We start from the raw sequence: 22,174 nt of genomic DNA, 5'->3' as shown, positions 1-22,174 counted from the left end.
AGGGGTTGAATCGGAGCTGTAGCCACCGGCCTATGCCAGAGCCACAGCAACGCGGGATCCGAGCCGCGTCTGCAACCTACACCACAGCTCACAGCAACGCCGGATCGTTAACCCACTGAGCAAGGGCAGGGACCGAACCCGCAACCTCATGGTTCCTAGTCGGATTCGTTAACCACTGCGCCACGACGGCAACTCCAGGATGGTCTTTCTGTTCCTCTGTTTTCCCAGGTAGAAAATGAGAGAGAGACCTCCCTGGTGGTCTAGTGGCTAGGACTCAGTGCTTTGACCACTGTGGCCCAGGTTCAATCCCTGGTCTGGGAACTGAGATCGCATATCACGCTGCTCCATGCCTCAGCCAAAAAAGAAGTAAATAAAAGTTTAAAAGAAATTTAAAAAATGAGGAGTTCTCGTTGTGGCTCAGCGGTTCACAAACCCGACTAGTATCCATGAGGACGTGGCTTTGATCCCTGGCCTCACTCAGTGGGTTAAGGATCCAGCATTGCCTTGAGCTGTGGTGTAGGTTGCAGACGTGGCTCAAATCCTGTGTTGCTTTACTCTGGCATAAGCCAGTGGCTTCAGCTCCTATTGGACCCCTAGCCTTGGAGCCTCCATATGCTGCAGGTGTGGCCCTAAAAAAAGACAAAAAAATAAAAAAAAAATGAGAGAGATAGGGAATTCCTGTTGTGGCTCAGTGGGTTAAGAACCCAACTAGTATCCATGAGGATGTGGGTTCCATCCCTGGCCCAGCTCAGTGGGTTAAGGAGCTGGCATTGCTGCAAGCTGTAGTGTAGGTAGCAGATGTGGTTTGGATCCCGAGTTGCTGTGACCGTGGCTGTGGTGTAGTCCAGCTGCTGCAGCTCCAATTTGACCCCTACCCTGGGAACTTCCATATGCTGCAGGTACAGCCCTAAAAAGCAAAAAAAATAGTTCCTGGTGTTCCTATTGTGGTGCAGCGGAAACGAATCTGACTAGGTACCATGAGGTTGCAGGTTTGATCCCTGGCCTTGCTCAGTGGGTTAAGGCATTGCTGTGAGCTGTAGTGTAGGTTGCAGATGAGGCTCGGATCTGGCGTTGCTGTGGCTGTGGCGTAGGCAGGTGGCTACAGCTCCGATTAGACCCCTAGCTTGGGAACCTCCATGTGCTGTGGGTGTGGCTGTTAGGAAAAAGACAAAAAGACAAAAAAAAAAAAGGAGTTCCTGTTGTGGCTCAGTAGGTTAAGAATCTGACTAGTATCCATGAGGATGTGGGTTCCATCGCTGGCCTCACTCAGTGGGTTAAGGATCCAGCGTTGCCGTGAGTTGTGGTGTAGGTTGTAGATGCAGCTCAGATCTGGTGTTGCTGTGGCTACGGTGTAGGCCAGCAGCTACAGATCCAATTCAACCCCTAGCCTGGGAACTTCCATATGCCATGGGCACAGCGCTAAAAAAAAAGATTAAAAAGAAAGAGAGAGAGAGAGACACATATTCACTGAGTTAACATCTGGAAGGTGTATAAAAATGGTCTGGCCCGTGGTGAGAGATGTGTGTTAGGCAGACACACACACAGCACAGATGTGGATGTGTGAACAGGGCCCTGCCCTACAGTCCCAGGACCCCAGAGGGCCATTTCCATGAATTTCTGGAACATGCCGTAGTTTTGTGCCTACACTAAGGTACTGTTCTTTCTCTGGCCTCAGGTTAAAAATGCCGCTGCTAATGTTCTCAGGGAGACGTGGCTCATCTACAAACATACCAGGCTGGTGAAGAAGCCAGACCACGCCCGGGTTCGGAAACACCAGCGTAAGTTCCTCCAAGCCATCCATCAGTAAGTCCAGCACCTTTCCCACTCATGTTTCTGTGTCCGCCTGGCGCAGAGGCAGCCATGGCTCCCAGGAGGAGGCCTCACACTAGGCCAGGCAGCTTGTTGTGGCCTTATGGTGGCCATTCCTGGGCTGGGTGGCCACTTGATTGGGGCCTGTAGCTTCTGTGTTGGGTGGGAGGGTGGGATGATTAGAGGGGGACAGTGATGGGCCCAGTACTTATCCAGGACAGTCACCTCTGATAAATTATGCAAACCACCCAATATAAGTGGCAGGAAGCATGTATTATTCTCTGGAATAGCTCTTGGACATTGAAGCAATTTCCCCTCTTTGCTCTGGCTTCTAGGAAGCGCATAATTAAATTTATGGCCTAATTCATGTGATCATGTGGGGTAATTAGAGATTACATGATTTCCTCTGTTGTTCCTTTGTCCTGAGAACTATTTAATCAAGTGGTTCTCATCTTTGGCTGCTCATTGGAGTCACCTGGTGGGGGAGCTTTTTAAAATCCCACTGGCTGTCAGAGTTTCCTTGAGGCACAGTGGGTTAAGGATCTGGCATTGTCACTGTAGCAACTTGGGTCACTGCTGTGGCACAGGTTTGATCCCTGGCCTGGAACTTCCACATGCTGTGAGCTCAGCTGAAAAAAAAAACCCACAGGCCATATCCAACCCAAAACCAGTTACAATAGAGTCTGGGATGCAGCATGAGCTCAAGTTTAAGTTCCTCAGGTGAGTCCACTCTGCAGCCAGAGTTGGCAAACTTTTTCTGTGAAGGACCAGATATTGATTATTTCAGGCTTTGTGGCCCAAAAGGTCTCCGTCACAATCACTCAGCTCTGCTGTTGTAGCAGGAAGGCAGCAAAGATGAATGAGTGTTGCTATATTCCCAGAAAACTTTATTTTCCAAAACAAGTGTTTATCCAGATTGGCCTATAGACTATAATATGCCAGTCACTGTCCACAAGAAATACCACATGAGCCACATATATAATTTAAAATTTTCTGGAGTTCCTGCCATGGCACAACGGAATGGGCAGCATCTTTGGAGTGCCAGGATGCAAGTTTGATCCGACCGGGCACAGTGGGTTAAGGATCCATCATTGCTACAGCTGCAGGGTAGGTTGCAACTGTGACTCAGATCTGATCCCTGACCTGGGAGCTTCATATGCCATGGGATGGCCAAAAAGGGGGGAAAAAAAGAAAGATGAAAAGAAATAAGTGAAATTAATTTTAATATACTTATCCAATCAAATTTATCTAGAAATGTGATGAATGTAAAAATCATTAATGAGATATTTTAGAAAGTTTTTAGTACTAAATCCTCTAAGTCTGGTATGTAGTTTACACTTGGAGTCTATTTTTATTCAGACCAGCTACATTTCAATACTCAGGAGCTATTTAGAGAGTATATGAGACAGTGCCCAGTCTAGAACTTAAAGAGCTCCAAATTTTACGGGGTTAGGCACTCAGACATAAATTAGAGCTGAATCACATGGTACCTGATTTAAAATAGAAAAAAAAATGTGTTTTTAGGCACTTTTCAAAATGATCCCATGCATTCCCATCTCTTATTTCTTGGAAACCCCCAGGCACAATTGGGCTTCTCTAGGTGACTCAGGTGGGTCCCTGCCCTAAGAACTCCCAGACCAGACTCAGGAGCTGATGAATCAGACAGTGAGGCAAACAATCTTAGGGTCTGAATAGTACAACCAGGAAGGCAACCAAGTCAGCCATGGGGAACAGAGTTGGGAGGCAGCACAGAGAGCCCTCATGTGAGTGGTACAATGGGACAGCTGGGGCAGCTGGTTTGGGGGAGACCCCAGGGTGTGGCTAGGGCAACCCAACTCCTGGGCCACCAGAGAGTAAAGGAGTGTGACCCACAGGGAAACCAGACCAGGGGAGAGGAAGCTCAGCCAGCTGCACTTGAATTTTTTTAATCCTTTCAAATCACTTTTGCCTCTATTTAGAGACGAACTTTGTTAAGGTATAATTGACATACAGTCAACTGCACCTATTTAAAGTGTACAGTTTGAACAGTGTTAATATGTGTACACCTATGCAACTATCACCATGGTCAAGATAATGAACAAATCCATCACCCTGAAAATCTCCTTGAGCCCCTATCATCCTTGTCTTGTAGTTAGAAAGTTTAGTCCAGGTATTTTTTATTATGTTTACTGTACCATCCTTGTTTTTTAGCTAGCATTTAGTCCATTTACATTTATTGTGTTTACTGTTATGATTAGATTAATTTCTCATGATAACAGCCCCTACTTCACAGGACTGTGGGCAGGTCTAAATGGAGGGATGTGCAGAAATGCCTGGCAAAGTCTCTGGCGCAGAGCAAGCACTAAGTAACACATGGCGCCCCCAGTCTGTGCTCCCTGTCTCTGCTTCCCCTGTTGGGTACCCAACAGGATACCCAAGTTGGTACCCTGCTTACTTGACTTCACTTGCCTCCTGCCTGCCACACAGTATTTCCTCACCAGACCCCAAGAACCTCCTTGTTGACCCTCCAACAGCTGTTTACTGACCGCTGGGTCCCCATCTGGTCTCTGTCACCTAACTGTGGGGCCCTTGGCAAGGGACTATGCTACTCCAAGCTTCATGTTCTTATCAATGAAGTAGCGACAGTGGTAATGGGCCTCTTCTCCAGGAATGGAGTATGTCACAATTGGGGTGATCAGATAACTTGCCTCCTGCCTGCCACAGTATTTTCAGAAACTGGGAACTGGCATTATTGTGGTTATTACCACCCTCAGTATGTTCATTCGATCATCCACAAGCATTTCCTGCACCAGCTGGTGTGCCAGGCATGGGGGCCACAGACACGGCCCTGCTCTGGACATTGCTCTAAGAGATGTCTCAGAAGGCTCTTTGGGGGAAGTGGGAAGGTAGGAATTCAGGAGAACCAGGTCTGCGGAGAAGGCACCTGCTGGGTGAATTACCAGTGTCCCTTTGTTCTGGGGCAGGACTGTCTCATTCACCCTTAGGTCCCCCTGCTCTGCCCCCCACAAGGTGGCTTTATGAGAGTAGCTGATGAAATCAAACAGGTGTGAACTAGGGCCTGAAGGGTAGCTGAGATTTGGGTAGGAAACTGGGTGGTGGGCAAGCATACCAAGGAGTGTACACAAGTTGGGCAAAGGTGGGGGGAGGTGGGAATGAGCACAGGTGCCAGGGAGACCGGAGGTACCGTCTGCAGGTACATGAGTATCCAGCTCAAGAAGATGCCCTGGAGTTCCCGTCGTGGCGCAGTGGTTAACGAATCCGACTAGGAACCATGAGGTTGCAGGTTCGATCCCTGGCCTCGCTCAGTGGGTTAACGATCCGGCGTTGCTGTGAGCTGTGGTGTAGGTTGCAGATGCGGCTCGGATCCCGCATTGCTGTGGCTCTGGCGTAGGCCGGTGGCTACAGCTCCGATTCAACCCCTGGCCTGGGAACCTCCATATGCCATGGGAGCGGCCCAAGAAATAGCAACAACAACAAAAGACCAAAAAAAAAAAAAAAAAAGAAGATGCCCTGGCTGCTCATACAATGGGAACACTCTTATGAGCAGCCACTGAAAAGGAAGAAATGGTCTCGGAGAGGACGGATTGAGGAACACAGTGTGGGTCTGGGGAGTGTACGCATCTCCTCGGGCAGCCTTACCAAGTACCACAACCTGGGTGGTTTAAAACAGAATTCATGAGGAGTTCCCATTGCAGCTCAGCGGGTTAAGAACCCAACACAATGTCTTTGAGGAGGCTTGTTCAATCCCTGGCCTTGTGGGTTAAGGATCTAGTGTTGCCAAAAGCCGAGGGTCATAAATATGGCTCAGATCTGGCATTGCTGTGGCTGGGGCGTAGGCTGGCAGCTGAAGCTCCAGTTCAATCCCTAGCCCAGGAACTTCCATATGCCACAGGTGCGGCCCTAAAAAAGAGAAACAAACAAACAGAATTTATGACCCCAATGCTCTGGAGACCAGAAGTCCAAAATCAAGGTGTCGGCAGGGTCATTCTCCTTTTGCAGGCTTCGGGGATGGTCTGTTCCAGGCCTCTCTCCTAGCTTTTGGGAGCCTCAGGCATTCCTTGGCTTGTGGAAGCATCGCTCCAACCATCCAGCCTCCTGAAGTGTCTCTCTCTGGCTTCACACAGTCTTCCCTCTATGTGTGTCTATGTCCAGATTTCCCCCCTTTTATAAAGACACTAATTATCCTAACCTGGTTAAATCTACAAAGACCCTATTTCCTAATAAGGTCATGTTCTGAGATACTGAGGATTAGGACCTCAATATATCTTTTTTTTTTTTTTTTTTTGCTTTTTAGGAGCTGTACCCATAGCATATGGAAGTTCCAGGATCGAACCTGTGTCCTCAAGGATACTGATTGGGTTCGTTACCACTAAGCCACAATGGGAAGGTTCTAGATAAGTCAAGAATGACTCCCCTGGGAGTTCCCATACGGCTCAGTGGGTTAAGGATCCAGTGTGGCCACTGCAGTGGCTCGGGTTGCTGCTGTGGTGCAGGTTCGATCCTTGGCCTGAGAACTTCTACATGCCAAGGGCACAGCCAAAAAAAAAAAAAAGACTTCCCCAGGGAAGGCATGTCAGTGGCTCCTTGGCAAGCCTCTGTTTCCTCTCTAGGGCAGCACCCCCAGAATTCCAGGTCTGGGGCTGTCTCCATCCACTTCTACTTCTCCAGACCAAGGGCTGGGTCCTCTCAGGGGTCCGGGCAGCACCCAGCATGGGTGAGCCCCGAGGGGCCTCCCCAAGCATCTATCACATGTGGGCATGCAGGGCTTGAGTTTGGACCAGTGAGGAGGAGAGTCCTTCTGAACAGTCTCTCTGGGTCATTTTAGCTACAGATGGGGTGGAAAGGAGGGGTGAGGACACACCCTGGGCAACTCCCCCCACCCCACCCCATGGGCAGCTGTCCAGGGGGCCAGGGTCTCAGAGGCCAAGTGGTAGGTACAGGTTCAGATCCTTCCAGGGATGCCAGTAAGCACTGGCTTTGCCCCTCTGGGCCCCAGTTTCCCCCTCTTGAAATGGTGTGGGTACTTTTCTGGACTAAATGCCACCTCCAGGGCTGGGGCCTTGGCAAAGGCTGGCAAACAGTGCGGCTGAAGGGTTGAAAGCAGCTGCATTTGCTGGGTGGGCGCTGCTGGAAGGAGGGGACAGAGGGAGGATACATCCCTGAGGGCTGATCCACCCACTCAGAGGCTGGATGTCTCCCGAGAGCAAGGGCAGTGGCCCCTCTGCTGTCTGGGAGCCCCCCTGGCATGGCCCTGGATTGGTGCATGTGGGAGGCAGGCAGGGCTGGACACGTTCCGCCCAGTGTGCTGAGATTAAAATTGCCTTGTGGTTTCTCTCTGCTCCGCCGGGTCCTGCCAGAGCTCAGAAGTAAGTCACTTGCTGGGGGTGAGTGCATGTGGGTTCCGAGGGTGGTGGCTGAACCACCCCGCAGGCGCTGCTGCACCCTGCATGCTGGAAGGGAATGGGCTGCAAGGGGGCTTGCCGCTCATCCCTCGCTGCATATCCTACAAGGTGGCTCTGGGTGGGGTGGGTACGTGAAAGATCCCTGGCCCCACTGCAGCCCCCACAGAACCCCACCCACCCACTTGTCCCCTAGGCTCCGGAGTGTCAAAATCGAGCAAGGGAAACTGAATGACCAGACCAACACGCTCGCAGACCTGGCCAAGGTAAGCAGGGGAGAGTGGGGCAGGACAGCTCCCTGGGCCAGAAGGGGTTGGTTCAGCATTCAGAGGAGGATGGGAGGTGTTCAGTAAAGGACAGGGCCCAGCTCCTGCCTGGGAGGGAGGGACAGTGCTGGGGTGCAGACAGGTGACTCAAGCAAGGAATGCAGGGTGGGCAGAGATCACACCAGGTGACATGAGCCCTGTCCGCAAGTGTCCACTGTGGCCAGAGGCTCTGATTGTTAGAAAGATGTCAGGGAGTTCCCACTGTGGCACAGTAGGATAGGCTGCATCTCTGCAGTGCCAGGACACAAGTTCTATCCCCACCAGCACAGTAGGTTAAGGATCTGGCATTGCCGCAGTTGTGGTGTAGTTGCAACTGCGGCTCAGATCTGATCCCTGGCCCAGGAACTCCGTATGCTGTAGAGGTAGCCAAAAAAAAAAAAAAAGGAAGGAGGGAGGGAGGGAAGGAAGGAAGGAAGGAAGGAAGGAAGGAAGGAAGGAAGGAAGGAAGGAAGGAAAGGAAGGAAGAAAGGAAGAAAGAAAGAAAAAGAAAGAGATTAAGAAAGGAAAATAGATGCTGGAAAACTCCATCTGTGTGTAAAATCGTTACTTCTTAATGTTGGCAGCTACTTTTTAAAATTAATAGCTAATAAAATAGCTTTAATAAGGATATGTAGTAATTAGTGGGCTAAATTGGTGACGTGGTATTTTCATATATAGGAATGTCTAAAATTTAAGAGAAAAACAAATTTGCTCTAGATAAAAATTCAAATTATAGCATCAAGAGAAAGCTTATTTATATAGCAATTAGACATCTTTCAGGAAATTAAAGTTGATTGCAAGACCTCTTTAAGATTGGTTTGTGCGGAGTTCCCGTCGTGGCGCAGTGGTTAATGAATCCGACTAGGAACCATGAGGTTGCGGGTTCGGTCCCTGCCCTTGCTCAGTGGGTTAACGATCCGGCGTTGCTGTGAGCTGTGGTGTAGGTTGCAGACGCGGCTCGGATCCCGCTTTGCTGTGGCTCTGGCATAGGCCGGTGGCTACAGCTCCGATTCAACCCCTAGCCTGGGAATCTCCATATGCCCCGGGAGCGGCCCAAGAAATAGCAACAACAACAACAAAAAGACAAAAAAAAAAAAAAAGATTGGTTTGTGTTATAAATGAATCTCTTCGTTCTAATGTCAGGTCCCATCTTTTCCCCATTTTTTATTAATCCATTAGAAGATATGTCAACTGACCAAACTTTAGTTGGGCAAACTCTCAGAATATTTGTCACACTATTCTGAACTCCCGTCTGACCAATGGCATACCTTTCACAAATAGTTCGAGTGTGAACTTTGCTAATTGGCTCCATCTCCTGATCAATTAATCTATCTGAGCCTAATTTAATGTTATCTTTAGAAAATGTTAAGTCCTCTGCTATCTTATACTCGTCACATTTTGGACTCACTCTCTTTATCATTAGCAAGAGAATGTAATTTAATACTACTAACCTACACAAACTTAATTTGGAAGGGAGCATTACAGAGGAAAAAACATATTCTAGAACCCCAAAGAAATAATTCAACTGGTAGTAGAAAGAGCATAATCCTAAGCTCATGTAGAAATCCTTAGCCAGGAGTTCCTGCTGTGGTGCAATGGGATCGGTGACGTCTGTGCAGCACCAGGATACAGATTCAATCCTTGGCCCAGCACAGGGGGTTAAAGGATCCAGCGCTGCCACAGCTGTGGCACAGGTCACAACCACTGCTCGGATATGATCCCTGGCCCAGGAACTCCATATGCCATGGGGTTGCCAAAAAAACCCAAACAGAAATCCTTAGCCTATTAATTTGATGTCATATGAGATTATACCTCTAAATACATATCAAACGCCTTTGAAAAACTCAGGTACTAAAATGGTTTTCGATGGTCTATATCACACTTTATTACATGATTAAAATGTGAATTTCTAGGAGTTTCCATCGTGGCTCAGTGGTTAACGAATCCGACTAGGAAACATGAGGTTTCAGGTTCGATCCCTGGCCTTGCTCAGTGGGTTAAGGATCCATCATTGCTGCAAGCTGCGGCATGGGTTGCAGATGCAGCTCAGACCCAGGGTTGCTGTGGCATAGTTAACGGCAGCTGCAGCTCCAATTCAACCCCTAGCCTGGGAACGTCCATATGCCACAGGTGCAGCCCTAAAAAGGACAATAAATTAGTTAATTAAATTAATTAAAATTAAAACTTAGAGAGCGCCAAAAAGAGTAGGGTGCCTCCAGATGTTACCCTCTGGCCCTGGGGACTGTGTGGCAGCACGAGGCAGGCTGGGGTGCGAGTCTCTGGCCCTAGGAGGGGCCCAGAGCCGGTGTTCACCCTTGCATGAGGTTGGCCAAGCAGTAACAGGAAAGGGTAGAAGGCACAGACCAGGTAAAGGCATGGGGATGGAGAGGAGAGGCTGCGGGTTCATTGTGGTAAGAAGGAGCTCTGGTGTGAATGACCTGTCTCCCTCCCACAGAACGAGAAGCTGGGGTGGGGGTGAGGGATGACACAACCCCTTAAATCCTCCAAGCTGAGGTCCAGGGCTGATGGTGAGCTGCGGTCCCCCTGGACAGTCGGTCTGCGCGGAGCTAGGCTGACACGGAACGGTGTTCTGGCGCCACCTGGTGGCCATAGTGGCGTCTGCATCGAGGGCTATCCCTGCATGGCTGGCCCCCCACTCCTCCATCCCTGCGCCTGGGGGCCTATCTGGACACTGGCAGAACCAGCCCCTGCTTGCTTTGTTAGGGGGAGCAGTCTAGGTGACAGGGGTGTCCCACCACCTGCTGTGACTGTAACTGTGTCTGTTGTGTTCCCTGCTCTGATTGGGTCAGATCCTTGGGGTGGTCCCCTCTCCCCCTATTCCCTTTCCAGTCTAATGTGAGGAGCGGGGGACAGCTTGCAACTGAGCCTTCTCCCCCTCCACCTAGACCCCAGCCTGGAGCAACATCAGCCCAGAATCATCCAAGACCACCTTCTGGCTTTATGTGCCATGAGGCTAGTTCATCCCCTCAGGGCTGCTCTTGTTCCATCCACTTGTCCCCAGGATTTCCTTTGACCTTCCCCTCATCTGCTGGCCCTGAGCCTGGCATTCGAGACTTGTCTTTCAAGAATTCCCTGATGGCGCAGCAGGTTAAGGATCTGGCATTGTCACTGCAGCGGCTTGGGTCACGGGTGTGTGGGTTCGATCCCTGGCCCAGGAATTTCCACATGCCACAGGCATGGCCAAAACAAAAACTCCTGTCTCTCCCCTTGCGTCTTCTCCCACCATTCCTTTTGGCTGGGCTGGTGGTGCCCTCACAGTTGCCCCTCATTTGGGTCCCCTTACCAGGGCTGTTCTGCCATCTCTCTCTGTGTCCATCCCTCCCTCTCTCTTACCTGGCCTCTCCTCTCTCTCCAACCCTCTCTGTCTTTGGCAGACCCAGAATGTCATGTACGACCTCATGTCCGAGCTGCACGCCCAGCACGAGGAACTTGAGGTCCGCCTGGCTGCCCTCGAAAGCCGCCTGGATGCATTGGGCACCTCCCTGCAGGCCTTACCCGGCCTCATCGCCCAAGCCATACGCCCGCCCCCACCACCCCTGCCTCCCCGGCCTGGCCCCGGCCCCTCGGACCAGGTGACTCGGAGTTCCCCACACCGGTGGCAACCCGTGGCCCCTTCAGACTGCGGGTGACGGCCCTGCCTGCCACCAGACCCCTCAATCTTGGCCATCGTGTGGCCGCCACCTCCATGCCATCCGGGAAGCCCTGTACAGTGGCGCCTCTTGGAGTTCAAGGAGCCGAAGCTGAGTTGGGCTGAGTGGACTGGGGCGCGCCCCACCGCGCCCCTCCTAGACTGTCCGGGCAGAGGGCAGGGCCAAACCGCAGGTGAGAGCAGGGGCGGGCCACCGACCACTGCTTCCTCCCTGATTGGAGCTGCAGGAGCCCGGAGCTTCCTCTAGTCCCCTGGCCCCCTGGCTCTCCCTAGGCCCCTGGTGGGTGTGGAGCAGCCAGGAGAGGGGTCCTTGCCAGTTCCAAATAAAGCAGGACCCACCCAGCTGCTGCCTGTTGTGTGTGGCTGGGGGCACACCCATAATCACATAACATGGGAGGTGGACATCCGACCCCAGGGCCCAGACAGGATTTGGGGGTCACAGTGAGCCCATCCCATCACTATCCTAGCCTGGCAGACTCCTGGACCTGAGTTCAGTCAGGGACAACTCCCTGAGGACATCTACATCAGTCCCACCTGGCCCCAGTAGGAGGCCCCTCCAGAGGGCATGGCCCAGGAGTTCTTCCTGTGGCTTAGTAGGTTAAGAACCTGAATAGCATCCCTGAGGATGCAGGTTCAATGCCAGACCTTGCTCAGTGGGTTAAGGATCCAGCATTGCCAGCTCAGATCTGGCATTGCTGTGGCTGTGGTGTAGGCTGGCAGTTGCAGCTCCAATTTGACTCCATATGGAACTTCCATATGTCGTGGGTGTGGCCCTAAAAAATATGAGTAAATAAATAAATAAGTGGAGGGCATGGCCTGGCCTGCAGGAGGCAGCAGATAATCGGGAGGTCCTTCCAGCTGGCTTTGCTGGAGCACCCACTATGAGCCAGGCTCCAGCAGGGCCCATAGTCTAGAGGGGGAGTAATGTGAGTAAGGAGGGCCATCCAGTCTTCAGGACCTGACCATAGTTGGACGGGGAGACTCGGAGAAGTGAAGCCACCTACAGAATGAGGGAGATGGGGAGCCAGGGATTAAATTGGGGGTTCTACATGTCAAGAGGAATTGGTGGAGGGCTCTCCATGGGGAGAAGAGTGGTGTGATCCTGGGGTGAGAGAGGACCTCCTGGGGTAGGATGGAGGGGAAGTTTCCAAACAAATAGAATCAGGTCCCCTCAGGCCTTGGGCTCAGAATGCTGGAGTCGGGTGGGGGTGCCAGGCACTTGGCAGATGCTGGGCCCTGGGTGGAGAGGGAGGCTAATCTGGGCCCAGCTGAGAGCCCAGGCCCTGGCAGCCTCTGATAAGGCCAGGGGCCATCTGTTTGGGGATGATAGGATGGGCCCAAGAGCAAGAGTGTCTGGGGAAGTGTCGGTGGGCAGTGGTCAGACATGGGTTCAAGCCAGACTGTGCCACAGCTGGGTGCTTCTGGCCAGTGGTTGCCCTTCTGGGAGCCTCAGTTTCTTCTTCTGTAAGATCAGGTGCCAAAGAATAGGGCACAGGGCTCACCCCTGGGAGCACTCAGGCTGATGGAGGAAGCACAGTAAACACACAGCAGTTGCAAACACAGCGACCAGAACCATAAAGAAATAAGCCCAGAGCATGACTCTGAGGAGGTGACATCTGGGCGAGAGTGGGTACATTGGAAAAGGGCGTTCCAAGTAACAAAACAACCAGTGCAAAGGCCAAGAGCCAAGATCCGAGTTTGGTGTGTCTGGGGAACAACCAGATGGTGGCAGGGAGACCAGGGAGGAGGCTGGGGCGGCGCCCGGTCCAAAGGTGCCGGGTAGGGGACGAATGAGGACACAAGACAGAGCCGGGTAGCTCCACGCCATCCACATCCGCCCCCGCCCGCCTCTGACTCAACAGCGCCTACCCTGCGAAAGCAGGGCCCGCCCGGCGCTGAGGGGTAGCAAAGTCAGCCGCGCCAGCACGCGGGCGGCAGGTCCCCTGAGGGCCGAGCGCGTCACGAAGGCGGACGCAGAGAATCAGGAAGTCAGCCAACTCCGCGCAGGCCCGCGGCGCCCGCACAAGTTTGTAGAAGGAGGAGAAAGCTTGGGGGGCACCCGGAGGCGGCGGCGGCAAGGACCAGCGCTGAGACCTGGGAGGCCTGCAGACGCTCCCCAGCGGCGCGCCCGGCCTCCGCGGGCCCGACGGGCCCCCGCCGGGAGCGTCCTCCCCGCCGTGGGCCCCGGCCCGCGCCATGCACCTGGGGGGCGTGCGCAGCTTCGTGCTGGAGCTGGCGCGGGGCCCGGGCGGCGCGTACCGCGGCGGGGAGCGGCTGTGCGGCCGGGTGCTGCTGGAGGCGGCCGCGCCGCTGCGGGTGCGAGCGCTCGAGGTGGCGGCCCGCGGCTGGGCGGCCACGCACTGGCTCGAGGGCCGAAGCGTGGGTATAAACGCCGTGTCCAGCGACTACGCGGCTGCCGAGACGTACTTGCGGCGGCGGCAGCTGCTTCTCCGAGGTGAGCCCCTCCAACCCCCACCCCCAAGCCAAGATACCCCGGGACCTTCTTCCGAGGAGTGGGCCCCCCTCTCCGGAGCCAGCCTTTCGACTTAGAGGCTGTGCAGTTGGGTGATCCTCCTCATGAAGTGGAGACCTCTTCCCCGGGGTGTGGACCTTCCTACCGGGACATCCACGCACCTACCCACTTCCTAAGCCCTCTTTCCCAGGAATCCCTCCCAGGATCTGGGTGCACCCCATTCAGAGCCGGGACAACCTCGACTTAGAGGTTTGCAGTGGAGACACCCCACCCCCTCACCCTCCACCACACACGCACTAAATGGGAGTCTGGGTGAATCCCTGGGTGGAGCTGGGAAATCCTTTCTGGATCACAAGATGCCACGTTAGCCCCAGGCCTGGGACCTCTGATTCCCAAAGAAGGGCCCTGTCTCATGTACTGTCAGTGCTCTTTCCCTGTGTTTGAAGGAAGGGCTCTTCGCAGGGTTGGGGGTTCTGGTGGTGTTTGCACATGAGAGGGTAGGACTGCATCCTAGGCAGGGAGGAGACTTGGGCTGGCAGTCTTAGGTCTTGGACATGGCCTTCCCTTGCCCTGAACCTGAGATCCCTACCCTCAGGCTGTACAGCCAGTCAGGAGCAGAACAGGGGCCACAGAAGGAGTAAGTCTGTGTCACAATATGGTACTGTGTGGCTAAGGAAGATGCTAGCCTCTCTGGGCTGCCCTGACCACCTCCTCTCAGGGAAGGCAGACCTCACCATACCCGCTGGCAAAATGGGTGGAGGCAGGAAGCAGCTCAGGCTTGGCTCCCTGCCTGCAATACCCACCACACACCCGTTTTTTTTTTTTTCCGGCACTGTACACACCAGATGCTTTGCATGCAGGTTTGCAGCCTTGTCCCAGCAGCCCCCAGGTGTGAGGGCTCGCCTGACCAGCTATGGAAACTGAGGTGTAGCCAGCATGGGGTGAGGCAGGAAGGGGCCCTGTAGGCACTTCCCTTTCCCTGTGACTCGAGCGAAATTGGGGCTGGTCTCACTTACTGGTGGCTTTCTTAAGATACTGGAAGGGTGAAATTTGTGGAGCTGCTGTGTGACCCCTCATGGGGCCCTGCCTGTCTCTGGGCCTCTGGGGACCCAGCTGTGAACTGGACTGAGGGCCCTGACTCAGTAGGAGCCTTCCCATCTCCCCTTCATTGCCCATCCCCTCCTGGGCTTATGGCCTCTTCGCCTCCTTTTAGGCTCCTCTTAGACCTGAGAAAAGGTCTCAACCTCTTATTTCAGTCCCAGAGCCCCCTCCTCCAGGCAGTCCCTCAGGCTGATCACTGAGTGGACAGCCTCTACCTCTCTCTTCCGGCCTGTCCTGCCCCCTATCACTGGCTGGCTGTGACTGGTTATAGATGCCCCCCGTTGGGGTGCTGAGGCCTCCTAGCTGAGGCCCGTTGGGATGCTGAGCAGTGGCGGGGCGGGGGTGGGGATGGGGCGGCCCACCTGGCCTAAGCCAGACTTAAAGGGGATGGCCAAGGTAGAGGGTGGGTTGGAGAGGCAGTGCATTCCCGTGCCACCAGAGGGCGCAGATGCCCCGCAGATCGTGAGCAAGCCGCCTCCGACTTGGAAATTCTACTCGCGGTTCTTTGAGAAAGCTGGGGCCCAGAGAGAGGTTACCGTCCCCAAAGGGACACTCCAGCTCTGAACCCGAGGGTTCCTAGAGCTTCTCCAGTACTTGGTTCTGTCAGTGAGGGGATGAACTAGGTCTGGAGGGCAAGTAGGAGTTGGCGGAGATGTGGCGGCGGGGGGTCGTGCGGAGGGGGCGGGGTGTGGGCCATAGTTGAAAGTTGGAAAGGGAAAGCCGGATGGTAGGAATAGCCTGGGCAAAAGAGCTAAGGTGCAGCCGAGTAGTGGTTGTCAGGCTGGGAGAGAGGCTCTGGGAGTGGTCGAGTAGGGGCTACACTATGATTCATGCACAACCCTAACGTCGGGACTGATTTTCTTCTGGCTCTACAAACCTGGAAACTCAGGTTCCAAGGGGTTGTCACTAGCCCAGGTCAGCCAGCTTAGCGAGTTTCGAATCAGAGGAGGGGGCAGCAGGCACCCGAGTGAAGGGAGGCGCCATCCACTTCCTCCTTCTCCCATTGCACAGAGTGGGTAAACTGAAGCCCGAGGTAGTTAGTCTTAAGTTCTTAGGGCCTCGACTGGGGCCAGGCCATTTCACACCCCTCTAGCTTGGGCTGAATGTGCGTCGAGTCACGTCTGCAACTGGCGGCCGATTGGTGATAATTAAGCCGACAGAATCTCTTGCTGGGCGACCTCAGGCCCAGGTCCCGCCTCCAGGCCTGTTTTTTCTTTTTATTCCCGGAGTCTGACGGATATTCGTCCTGTCCTGCGATGCTTGTTTCACCCCAGGATCCCCGAGGGCGGAAGGCAGCCGACCTCCAGCCCGAGCTTTTGTTATTTTGCTCCACGCCTGGGTGGAACCACGCCTCTCGTCGCGCCCCATTGGCGTATTCCCTTCCGGGGGCGGGACTGGCGCCGCGCCCCACCCTCCCTGCCGTATAAATGCGGCGCCAGCGTAGGCTGTGAGCAGTTTCTGGCTGAGTGGGGGAATGCGCTTGCGCGTCTCTTCCGAGTTCGCGTCTTGAGGCTGCGGCGTTGGCACCTTGCGCCACCGTGTCGCGGGTTCGAAGCTAGGGACGGCGCGACGTGAGTTCGCATCCCAGCGGTGATGCTGTTCGATAAGGTGAAGGCGTTCATGGTGCAACTGGATGGTGCGAGCGCGGGCGCCGAGCCCGTGTTCAGCGGCGGCCAGGCAGTGGTCGGCCGGGTGCTGCTGGAGCTGACGGGCCCGGCGCGCGTGGGCACCCTGAAGCTGCGCGCGCGAGGCCGCGCCCATGTGCACTGGACCGAGTCACGCAGCGCGGGCTCGAGCACCGCGTACACACAAAGCTACAGCGAGCGCGTGGAGTTTGTGAACCACCGCGCCACGCTGCTTGCACCAGGTACCAGACCGGGACCCCTACACCGCGCGTGCTGCGCGTGCTCCAGGGCTCCGGGAGTTCTGCGCAGCCACTGAGCTTTCCTCTCTCTCTTGCTCCTACCTGCAGACACCGGAGAGATCACAACACTACCTCCTGGGCGCCATGAGTTCCCATTCAGCTTTCAGCTGCCACCGTAAGTCATTGTGAGGGTGGGGGTCCCTTAGCCTGCAGCTCCTTCCGGGTTTGGGACTGCACTGCTGGGGATCTGGGGAGGAGGCCCAAGTGTCTTGTGTCTCTCATCCCCCTGAGTCTTTGGGAATCCCCCACCTGGGTGTCTGGAGCTCACTCCCTGAAGCCCCTTCCCTCCACCCCTAGGACTCTAGTAACTTCATTTGAAGGCAAACATGGCAGTGTCCGATACTGCATCAAAGCCACCCTGCACCGTCCCTGGGTCCCTGCCCGCCGCACAAGGAAGGTGTTTACTGTTATCGAGCCTGTGGACATCAACACACCAGCTCTGCTGGTGAGTGGCTGCCCTTGTGGGGTAGTGGGGAGGTGGGGTGGGAGTTCCACAAGCAAAGTTTCTTAGCTACTTGATGACTGGCTCCTCAGTCCCTACACAAAGTGGGGGTCACAGCTGATCCCTGGCAGGGAGGGAGGCAGGCATGCATGGGAAGTCCAGTAGATCCAGGTGGAAATTACAGCTGCACCAATTTGCTTTGTGGTTCTGGGCGAGCGTCTCACCCTCTCTGAGCCTCCTGATGCTTTGTCTGTGAAATCAGGCACAAAGCTTATGGTAGTAATGGCCTCCTGAGCACTGATTACACCCTAAGTGCTTGGCTTGTTCACTTTGTTTTCGGCCTAATGAGGTGGGTCTTATTCCTGGACCCATTTTATTTTATTACTACTATTATTACTATCTTGTCTTTTGTCTTTTTAGGGCCACACCTGCGGCACATGGAGGTTCCCAGGCTAGGGGTCAAATCAGAGCTGTAGCCACCGGCCTACACCAGAGCCACAGCAACACCAGATCAGAGCCGCGTCTGTGACCTAACCACAGCTCACAGCAACGCCGGATCCTTAACCCACTGAGCGAAGCCAGGGATCTAACCCACAATCTCATGGTTCCTAATCAGATTCATTAACCACTGAGCCACAATGGGAACTCCTTGAACCCATTTTAGACACAGTTCTTGGATTGTTGAAAAGAAACCTGGAAAGTAGGCCCTGGCCCTTCTCCTTCAGCTGAGGGTTTAGAAGCTCCATGTGGTCTGTAGTTTGTACAGCAGGACTGTTTGACATCTTTTTCCTCCATCCCACCAGGCCCCTCAAGCGGGAGCTCGGGAGAAGATCGCCCGATCCTGGTACAGTAACCGTGGCCTTGTCTCCCTCTCAGCCAAGATTGACCGCAAGGGGTACACACCAGGTAGTACATGGGAGGGGCTGGAGTGGAGAGCAGGCCAGTGTCGGGGTTGCAGGTGGCGACCTGCAACTGAGGCCCTGCCCCTCCCCTCTACAGGTGAGGTGATCCCCGTCTTCGCCGAGATCGACAATGGCACCACACGCCCAGTGCTGCCCCGAGCGGCTGTGGTCCAGACACAGACCTTCATGGCACGAGGTGCCCGCAAACAGAAACGATCAGTGGTGGCTAGTCTCTCAGGGGAGCCTGTGGGCCCTGGGCATCGGGCACTGTGGCAGGGCCGGGCGCTGCGGATCCCTCCTGTGGGTCCCTCTATCCTGCACTGCCGCGTGCTGCATGTGGACTATGCCCTCAAGGTAGAGTATTCTTGGAGGCCCAGGGGTGGGTGGGTGGGGGTGTATCTCTGTCCCCAAGGCTGGGCTCCGCCACCCATCCACCCTGGTGCCAGGCTAGAGCCGGGGCCTCTGGACCTCCTGTAGGAGGGTGTGGCCAAGGCTGCCCAGGCGCCCTTCATTATGGCTCATTCCTCCAGGTCTGCGTGGACATCCCAGGCTCATCCAAGCTGCTCCTGGAGCTTCCGCTGGTCATCGGCACCATCCCTCTGCATCCTTTTGGCAGCCGCTCGTCCAGCGTGGGCAGCCATGCCAGCTTCCTGCTGGATTGGGGGCTGGGGGTCCTGCCGGAGCGGCCTGAAGGTGAGCTCTCCACCTTGCAGCAGGGGATGGGGGGGTGGGGCGGGGCGCCAAGCTGATTCTCCCTCTAGCCCCGTGCCCTCCCCAACCATAAAAGTGCTCAGTAACAATCATGTTGGGGTGGCAGGAGGCTCCCTGCCTCCTGTGGCAGCCTCACCCACCTTGTCTCTTGATTCCAGCCCCTCCCGAGTACTCCGAGGTGGTGGCCGACGACGAGGTGGCAGCTGCAGCTGCAGCTGCAGCCGTGGAGCAGAGCCCCTTCCCACTACTGCAGGACCCTAACATGAGCCCCGAAGGCCCCTTTTTCACCTACATCCAGGAGTTTCGCTACCGCCCGCCGCCCCTGTACTCCGAGGTGAGCTGGGGGGTTCAAGAAACCCCTGTGCTTCTGCGGGGCCTGAACCCGCCTTGCGTGTCCTCTGAGTGAGTGGAGAGGTGCGGGGAGGGGTGTTCCTGAGCTTCCAGGGCATCCTGAGACCTGATGAGATCTTTCCCCATCCCACCCTCGCCCCAGGAGGATCCAAACCCACCATCAGAGGTTGTGAGGCCACGCTGCATGACCTGCTGAACTGAGTGGCAAGTGGATATTTCCAAGGATGAGGTTGTACTCCTTCCAGCCAGCCGTGGACATGAGTGAGGTGTGACTGGGTCAAAAGCAGACCATCCTGACTGCAGTGAAGTTGTGGAAACTGAGTCTCGGGATGGGACAGGGCCATTCTGACATCACACAGAACAGAGGAAGAAGCCAGTCTGTGGAGTCTGACATATCTGGACTGGTCCTCCTAAGGGATCAAATGTCCAGCGTAGGGTCTGAGACTGTTCAACTCAACTTGTCTATGCTGGCCTGGCAGCCAGCCTAGGGTCCCTCGAAGCCTCCAGTCTGGGTGAGACAGAGTCAAACATAAATCTTGGGACCAGAAAAAGGGACCCAGAAGCTGGGAGAGTCCAAAGGAGGAGCAGAGAAGGCTTTGTGGAGGAAAGGGCTTTTTTACCGAAGGCTTTGGCATATGAATAAGAGCTCAGAAGGCAGGCGATCAAGAAGAAGAAAAAGTCGAAGAGGGTCAGAGCTGAGTGATGTTTGGAGACTGCCCCCTTGATCTCAGAACTGGGGCTCAGAGGGCAAGTGCCTCAGTTGAGGCCTTACAGTAAGATCGGCGGGCGGGCAAGAGGGCCCAGGAATGAGGCATTCAGGGAAAGCAGGTTGTCAGACCCTTGTGGAGCCAGCAGGCAATAGGGGCAGCAATTCAGCCTTTGAAACCTTTGCAAGTCAGAGATTCTTGGCCCAGGCTGAATTGCCTGGGGGACCCTTCCACACACTCCAAGACATAAGATCTGCCTGAATACTGTATAGCCCAAGAAATCCAGGCTCCAAGTGGAGCAGACAAGACCCAGCTACATAATTTTTGCAAAATGAAGATGCAAGGCCCCTTATTCAAGAACCAAGAATTTCAAGAATTTCAAGACAGGGACAGCAGAGCATTAAACCAGGCTGTGGGGACCAAGGGCCAATGTGCTTCTGGATACTCCCTGTGTCCTGGAGGGACAGAACACGGCGGGGCCGCTGGACAAGCCCCCAAGTGCAGAGTCCCAGGCCTGGCGGAGGCAGGGCCCCCACCTGGGACTCCACATTTCTGACAAGCCTTAACTTGTTCTCTTTTGTATAATTATTTTTTTTAAAAAAAAATTAAAAAGCACAGAGGAAAAGGCTGGGCTTCATGGTTTATTGCCTCCAGATGCCCAAGGAAGCTGGGGTGGCCCAGAACCACCATCAGTGGGTCTAGATCTCAGACAGAATTCCAGGCTGTGAAGGGTTGAGGAGCCCATTGGCCAGAAGGTAAAGGTGAGGCTGAGACATGTGCAGGATGTTGTCTCAGAGGCTGGGAGTGTGGAAGGCGGGGTGGGGGTGGGGGGAGGGGACAGGCAGATGTAGAAGCGGATGCCTGACTGTGGAGTCTGGGCTGTTTTTGCTTTTATTGAGGTTCAATTCCTATACCATTTGAAAGTGTACAATTCCTCAGCCTTTAGGACAATGTTGTGCAACCACCTCTTGCTAATTCCAGAATATTTTCAAGTGCCCCAGAGGAAACCCTTGACCCCATTAGCAGTCACTCCCTATCCCCCCTCCCTTAGCCCAAGGCAACCACTCACATGCTTTCTGTTTGTGGATTTGATGGATTTCCATATTCTCAGCATTTCATGTAGATGGGGTCATAGTATATTCAGGCCTTTTGAGTCTGGCTTCTTTCACCCAGCATGATGTATTTGGAGGTTCAGCCACTTTTGTGGCAGGAGGAATCAATTCTTTAATCCTTTTGCTGGCCAAATAATATTCCACCGTGTGGATGAGACACATTTTTTATTTATTTATTTATCTATTGTATTTTTAGGGCCGCACCCATGGCATATGGAGGTTCCCAGGCTAGGGGTCCAAACGGAGCTGTAGCTACTGGCCTACGGCACAGCCACAGCAACGCCAGATCCGAGCCACATCTGCAACCTACACCACAGCTCACAGCAACGCTGGATCCTTAACCCACTGGGCAGGGACCGGGATTGAACCTGCATCCTCATGGTTCCTGGTTGGATTCATTTCCACTGTGCCACAATGGGAACTCCCGAGCCACATTTGATTAATCCACTCATTTCCTCCACCCCCATCCCCTTGATTTTGGAGTTGATCTTAGATTGTTTTCCTCTTGGACTGTTTCCATGTTTTGGTGATCGTGGCTTGGTAATTTTTCACTATAGCACTGCTGTGGTCGTGCATATGCGAGGACTTGTTTGAATATTCGCTGGGCTCTAAGGCAGCCTGGATGGTGTGGAGATTGTCATTGTTCTGGAGCTGCAAGTGGGAAAAGTAAGTCTATCAGAGCAAGGCGACATGCCCAGGAACTCATGGTAAAGACTAACAGAGCTGCCACTCAAAAATCTGGCCCTGGAACTCTGGAATCCAAACCCCACAGGCCATGTGCGCACCATGGTGCCTCTCCCAGAAGCCCAGGCTCACCCTGGACACCAGGCCAAGCCCCTTTTGGGTGGGGCCTAATTAGACCAGCTCTCTGATAGCTCTGGCTACACCCACCAGCCTGCCCAAGGCAGTGAAAATTAACTGGCATCCTGGAGGGGCAGGGCTGAGGACTGGGGGACTCAGGAGTTGGGTAGTGGGAGCTCTGGGTTCAGGCTTGGCTCTCTGTGTGATGACGGGCAGGTCACTTGCTTCTGAGCCTCAGTTTCCCCATCTGAGACTCTGGAATACCTCCCCACAGCCTCAGTCACCCCCTCCCCAGTCTAAATTTGGGCCCTGATTTCCAGGGGCTCCTGGTCCTAGGGTTCACGCAGCCCCCCATCCAGCATCCACCCTGGGCAGCTGGTCTGCCATCAAGCTTGGAGTTTGTTGGACTTGGGGTTCCTTGGGGCCCAGTGGAGGGGAGAGGATCCCACAGCATACTCACCTAGACC

General features: G+C 54.3%; 2 protein-coding genes and 1 non-coding gene across 9 annotated transcripts in view; all 3 read left to right on the top strand.

The window, feature by feature from the left end:
- Nucleotides 1-11,525, top strand: part of KCNN1 (potassium calcium-activated channel subfamily N member 1) — a 34,322-nt gene extending 22,797 nt beyond the window's left edge. For 2 of the 6 annotated variants that reach the window (XM_047776580.1, XM_047776574.1), the window contains exons 7-10: nucleotides 1,676-1,803; nucleotides 7,167-7,175; nucleotides 7,405-7,474; nucleotides 10,909-11,525. In XM_047776580.1, coding sequence (XP_047632536.1) covers nucleotides 1,676-1,803; nucleotides 7,167-7,175; nucleotides 7,405-7,474; nucleotides 10,909-11,163 — 462 coding nt within the window. In that variant the 3' untranslated portion in view covers nucleotides 11,164-11,525. Of the gene's footprint in view, nucleotides 1-1,675; nucleotides 1,804-5,002; nucleotides 5,080-7,166; nucleotides 7,176-7,404; nucleotides 7,475-10,908 lie in introns of those variants that run through there. The other 4 variants (XM_047776578.1, XM_047776575.1, XM_047776579.1 and 1 more) reach the window with 4 other exon arrangements.
- Nucleotides 250-321, top strand: TRNAQ-UUG (transfer RNA glutamine (anticodon UUG)). Its single transcript has one exon. It is a non-coding gene; the product is annotated as a tRNA-Gln (tRNA).
- Nucleotides 11,526-13,088: 1,563 nt separating the features above from the next.
- On the top strand, nucleotides 13,089-20,419 carry ARRDC2 (arrestin domain containing 2). 2 transcript variants are annotated; one of them, XM_047776573.1, is made up of 8 exons: nucleotides 13,089-13,638; nucleotides 16,730-16,796; nucleotides 16,979-17,126; nucleotides 17,927-18,029; nucleotides 18,123-18,379; nucleotides 18,556-18,718; nucleotides 18,895-19,070; nucleotides 19,230-20,419. In XM_047776573.1, exons 1-8 carry the CDS (start codon nucleotides 13,380-13,382, stop codon nucleotides 19,281-19,283), a joined length of 1,227 nt encoding a protein of 408 aa, XP_047632529.1. In that variant the 5' UTR covers nucleotides 13,089-13,379; the 3' UTR covers nucleotides 19,284-20,419. The 2 variants fall into 2 exon arrangements, with proteins under 2 accessions (XP_047632529.1, XP_047632528.1); XM_047776572.1 differs by lacking the exon at nucleotides 13,089-13,638 and adding an exon at nucleotides 15,463-16,624.
- Nucleotides 20,420-22,174: the final 1,755 nt, after the last annotated feature.

Source organism: Phacochoerus africanus, chromosome 4, assembly GCF_016906955.1.
Source record: "Phacochoerus africanus isolate WHEZ1 chromosome 4, ROS_Pafr_v1, whole genome shotgun sequence".
Lineage (NCBI taxonomy): Eukaryota > Metazoa > Chordata > Mammalia > Artiodactyla > Suidae > Phacochoerus > Phacochoerus africanus.
The sequence above is the reverse complement of the archived record's forward strand: the minus strand, read 5'-3'. Positions and strand labels throughout refer to the sequence as shown.

Coding starts and splice junctions, on each gene's coding strand:
- ARRDC2 (XM_047776572.1), top strand. CDS start 16,351: ATGCTGTTCGATAAGGTGAAGGCGTTCATGGTGCAACTGGATGGTGCG. Junction 18,030..18,122: donor CCGCAAGGGGTACACACCAG/GTAGTACATGGG, acceptor TCCCCTCTACAG/GTGAGGTGATCCCCGTCTTC. Junction 18,380..18,555: donor ATGTGGACTATGCCCTCAAG/GTAGAGTATTCT, acceptor TCATTCCTCCAG/GTCTGCGTGGACATCCCAGG.